The sequence below is a fragment of the Echinops telfairi genome, unplaced genomic scaffold, assembly GCF_000313985.2.
Source record: "Echinops telfairi isolate 266 unplaced genomic scaffold, ASM31398v2 ScPeMD7_655;HRSCAF=1070, whole genome shotgun sequence".
Lineage (NCBI taxonomy): Eukaryota > Metazoa > Chordata > Mammalia > Afrosoricida > Tenrecidae > Echinops > Echinops telfairi.
This window is the reverse complement of record NW_022104553.1, coordinates 32,367,153-32,370,871: the sequence shown is the minus strand read 5'-3', so window position 1 is coordinate 32,370,871 and position 3,719 is coordinate 32,367,153. Positions and strand designations below refer to the sequence as shown.

General features: G+C 55.9%; 1 protein-coding gene across 2 annotated transcripts in view; it reads left to right on the top strand.

The window, feature by feature from the left end:
- Positions 1–547, top strand: part of SPINT2 (serine peptidase inhibitor, Kunitz type 2) — a 24,120-nt gene extending 23,573 nt beyond the window's left edge. For both annotated transcript variants that reach the window (XM_004715846.2, XM_045293007.1), the window contains exon 7: positions 11–547. In XM_004715846.2, coding sequence (XP_004715903.1) covers positions 11–174 — 164 coding nt within the window. In that variant the 3' untranslated portion in view covers positions 175–547. The remainder of the gene's footprint in view (positions 1–10) is intronic.
- Positions 548–3,719: the final 3,172 nt, after the last annotated feature.

The following is a 3,719-nucleotide window of genomic DNA, read 5'->3' as shown; positions in this document are numbered from 1 at the left end:
CCCCCCCCAGTGGTGGTGCTGTCTGGGCTGCTGATGATGATCCTGGTCCTCTGCCTGGGAGCCTCTGTGGTCTGCCTGGTCAGACTGGCCCGCCGGAGCCAGGAGCGCGCCGCTCAGGTCTGGACCTCCCAGGACGACAAGGAGCACCTGGTGAAGAGCACGTATTCCCTGTGAACACCTGTCCCCAGGACGCCCGGGCGCAGCGGGGCGGCGAGACCACCACACCGCGTGGCCCGTGTCTATAGAACAGTGGCGGATCTGGGTCTCTGGTTCCCATCTGCCGGGCTCCCCGGGCAGGGTGACCTCTGCCGGCTCGGACCCACCCCTCTGGCTTCATAGTGCTAGGCTCCGGTCTCATTGTCCCCGCTTCCATTGACTCCCTCGGCCTCTTCCCGTCACGAAAACGAAGTTGGCATCCTTCCCTCTGTTGACTGATTTATGGAATTTTTTTTTTAATTAACCTACGTAATGAGGTGGTTTTTTATTAGGTTCTGAAAAGAACACCGTATCACGTACACGCTGAATAAAAAGGCTCTCCTTGGTCAAAGGAATCGGGTATGTGTGTTCTGTCTGCATGCAGCGACCGGCGTGAACCCTACACAGACCATGCTGTGGCCTGCTTGCCGGCGGCCAGCCGAAGGCTGACAGGACCCTGGCCGATCTCCACCCCTCGGCCCCCCAGGGCCATTGATGACAGCCCCCGCCGTGGCTCCACTTAACCCGCTTTGTCCTGCAGTCTGTCGCTGCTGCCCCTTTGGTGGCCCTGCAACCGTCCACCGTCCAGTGGGAGACCGCCAAAGCTGCCCGCTCCTGTGGACGGGGAGGCCCTCAGCCCTGCACAGGCCCACTCTGGGAGCTGGTTTCTCTCCCTCCGTGTGACCTCAGAGGCCTGAGGTTTCTAAGGTGCACACACCTCCCAGTGCGGCTGCACCTCTTCTGCAAGGGCCTCCCTCCACCAAGGTCCCGGAATGTCTGTGATCTTTACCTCCTTTCTCATCGCCAGCCTCTGGAGGCCCCTGTAGATCCCTCTGCTGAGGCTGAAAATTAGCTCATCTCCAGATCTGAGGGGCTGCCGCAGGGCCGGAATCTCAGGGTCCCACCCGGTCTCTGAGGATTCGGGGCTCTGTTCCACAGCTACTTCCCGCTCTATCCCAGGTCTTCTAATGTGAGCCCCTCCCGAGCAGGTGGGAGGGGGAGCGGGGCGTCGTCTGGTTCCTCTGCAGGTCTCCGTACATCCCGTCTGAGTGTCATGTAGCCTTGCCACCTTGGAACTTCCCGGGACCTGAAGGTGGGGCAGAGGATGCCGCCGCGTCCGAGAAAGGCCGAGGCCGGAACCAGGCTTGCTGCTTCTTGGCTTTACCTGTTGCTCAGTGATTTCCACAGAAGAGGGAGCGGGCAGGGAGGCCCAGACCTGACACGGTCCTTGCGCCCCTGTGCACCTGTGTTACAGAGGGACGAGCACCCCCCCAGCGGGACCAGGCCTCCAGGCGCAAGCCCAATTCTGCTGCCACCCTGTGGGTGTGCCCCTGTTTGTTCTCTGGACTATGAAAGCCCCTGTCCTCTTCCCCCTTCCCAGCCAAGTCCTGCAGATAACAGTGCAGCTGGGTGGCCCAGGGGGCTCAGATGGGTGGCATAGGGCCCCTACCTGCCTGGTGACGCAGCAGCCAGGCCCTGGTTCCTGGCAGCTGAGGTGTGTGTGCGCGCAAGTCACTCACTCGCCCGTGGGCCTGGTGCGACATCATTTCAGACTTCTTGGAACTCGAGGACTTGGATCTCCTTGCATTGACCTTCAGAGAAAGCCAGGAAGGCCAAGTTCAATGCAGTTCGGGGAAGGTGAGAATCCCTGGGGACGTCAGAATCGCATAAGAAGCAGATCTTCCCGGGCTGCCCCACTTGGGTTAGGGGTCCCTCGCCGACTCTGAGCCGGGTCTCTCAGGCTGTGGCCCAGCGCAGCAGGTACTCGCTAGCCAGCTCAGCCCAGAGAAACCAACCTCCCATCCAGGCAGGGCCCCAGAGTCCTGGAGAGCCTGTGATCCAGACAGAAGGGCCTAGGCAAGGAGCAGTTGGGGGCTCTCCAGAGGATAACCGTGGGCAGGTCGCTTGCCGCCTTGGATCCTCCAGTTCCCTCACGCGTCAGGGTGGTTGTGAACGGTGACTGGTCAGTGTGGGTGTCAGGCCACGTGTAGGACGTGAAGGGCTCCGTCAGGGAGCCTCCTGACAGCTCCTGCCCATCCCCCTGTCGCCTTGTTTCTCCTCAGCCTCTGGCAGTTTTACACACACACACACACACACCCCCCCAGGCCCCTGGCCTCGAAGAGAGTGAATTCACTTACCACTATCAAGACCAGTGAAGCTCCCCCCAACCTTTTTTTTTTTAATTAGGGGCTCATACAACTCTTATCACAACCCATACATACATCCATTGTGTAAAGCACCTTTGTACGTTCATTGCCCTCATCATTCTCAAAACATTTGCTCTCCACTTAAGCCCCTGGCATCAGCTCCTCATTTCCCCCCCTCCCTCCCCATACCCCCCTCCTTCATGAACACTTGATAATGTATAAATTATTATTTTGTCATATCTTACACTGTCAACGTCTCCTTTCACCCACTTTTCTGTTGTCCAACCCCCAGGGAGGAGGTTATATATAGATCCTTGTAGTTCGTTCCCCCTCTTGACCCCACCTTCCTGGCATCGCCACCCTCACCCCTGGTCCTGAATTCCCTGTGTTTCCAGTTCCTATCTGTACCAGTGTACATCCTCTGGTCTAGCCAGATTTGTAAGGTAGAATTTGGATCATGATGGGGGTGGGGGTGGGGGAGGAGGAAGCATTCAGGAACTAGAGGAAAGCTGTATGTTTCATCATTGACACACTGCACCCTGACTGGCTCCTCCTCCCCGTGACCCTTCCATAAGGGGATGTCCAATTGCCTACAAATGGGCTTTGGATCTCCACTCCGCACTACCCCCCTCATTCACAATGATATGATTCTTTGTTCTGATGATGCCTGATACCTGATCCCTTCGACACCTCATGATCACACAGGCTGGTGTGCTTCTTCCATGTGGGCTTTGTTGCTTCTGAGCTAGATGGCCACTTATTTACCTTCATGCCTTTAAGACCCCAGACACTATATCTTTTGATAGCCGGGCACACACCATCAGCTTTCTTCACCACATTTGCTTATGCACCCACTTCAGCAATTGTGTTGGGAAGGTGAGCATCATGGAAGGCCAGTTTAATAGAACAAAGTGTTCTTGCATTGAGGGAGTACTTGAGTGGAGGCCCAATGTCCATCTGCTACCTTAATACTAAACCTATACATATATGCACATAGATCTATTTCCACATCCTCATAGATAAATATATTTGCATATGTACATGCCTGTATTTTGACCTCTATCTATGCCCTTTGCTGCCAGTGTTCCTGAAGGGGAGCACCTAAAGGATTTGAACTGAATTCTGGTTCCGTCACCTGAATTGTTGGAATAATAAAGCCATTGACCACTTCGATGAGTGCCCTGCTCACCAAGTACCCTCTACATTGGCCGACGTCATGGGTGGGCGGGGTCTGGCCCCTGGGCCATCTACAAGACCAGCTAACATCTGGTTGTGCACCCGAGAAAATCAGTCGCAGCCCTCACCTGAGGGGTGCGTTAATTCAGTGTTTGACCCAACATAACAGGCTGATTTTTAAGTCGATAATTTTGCACGGCC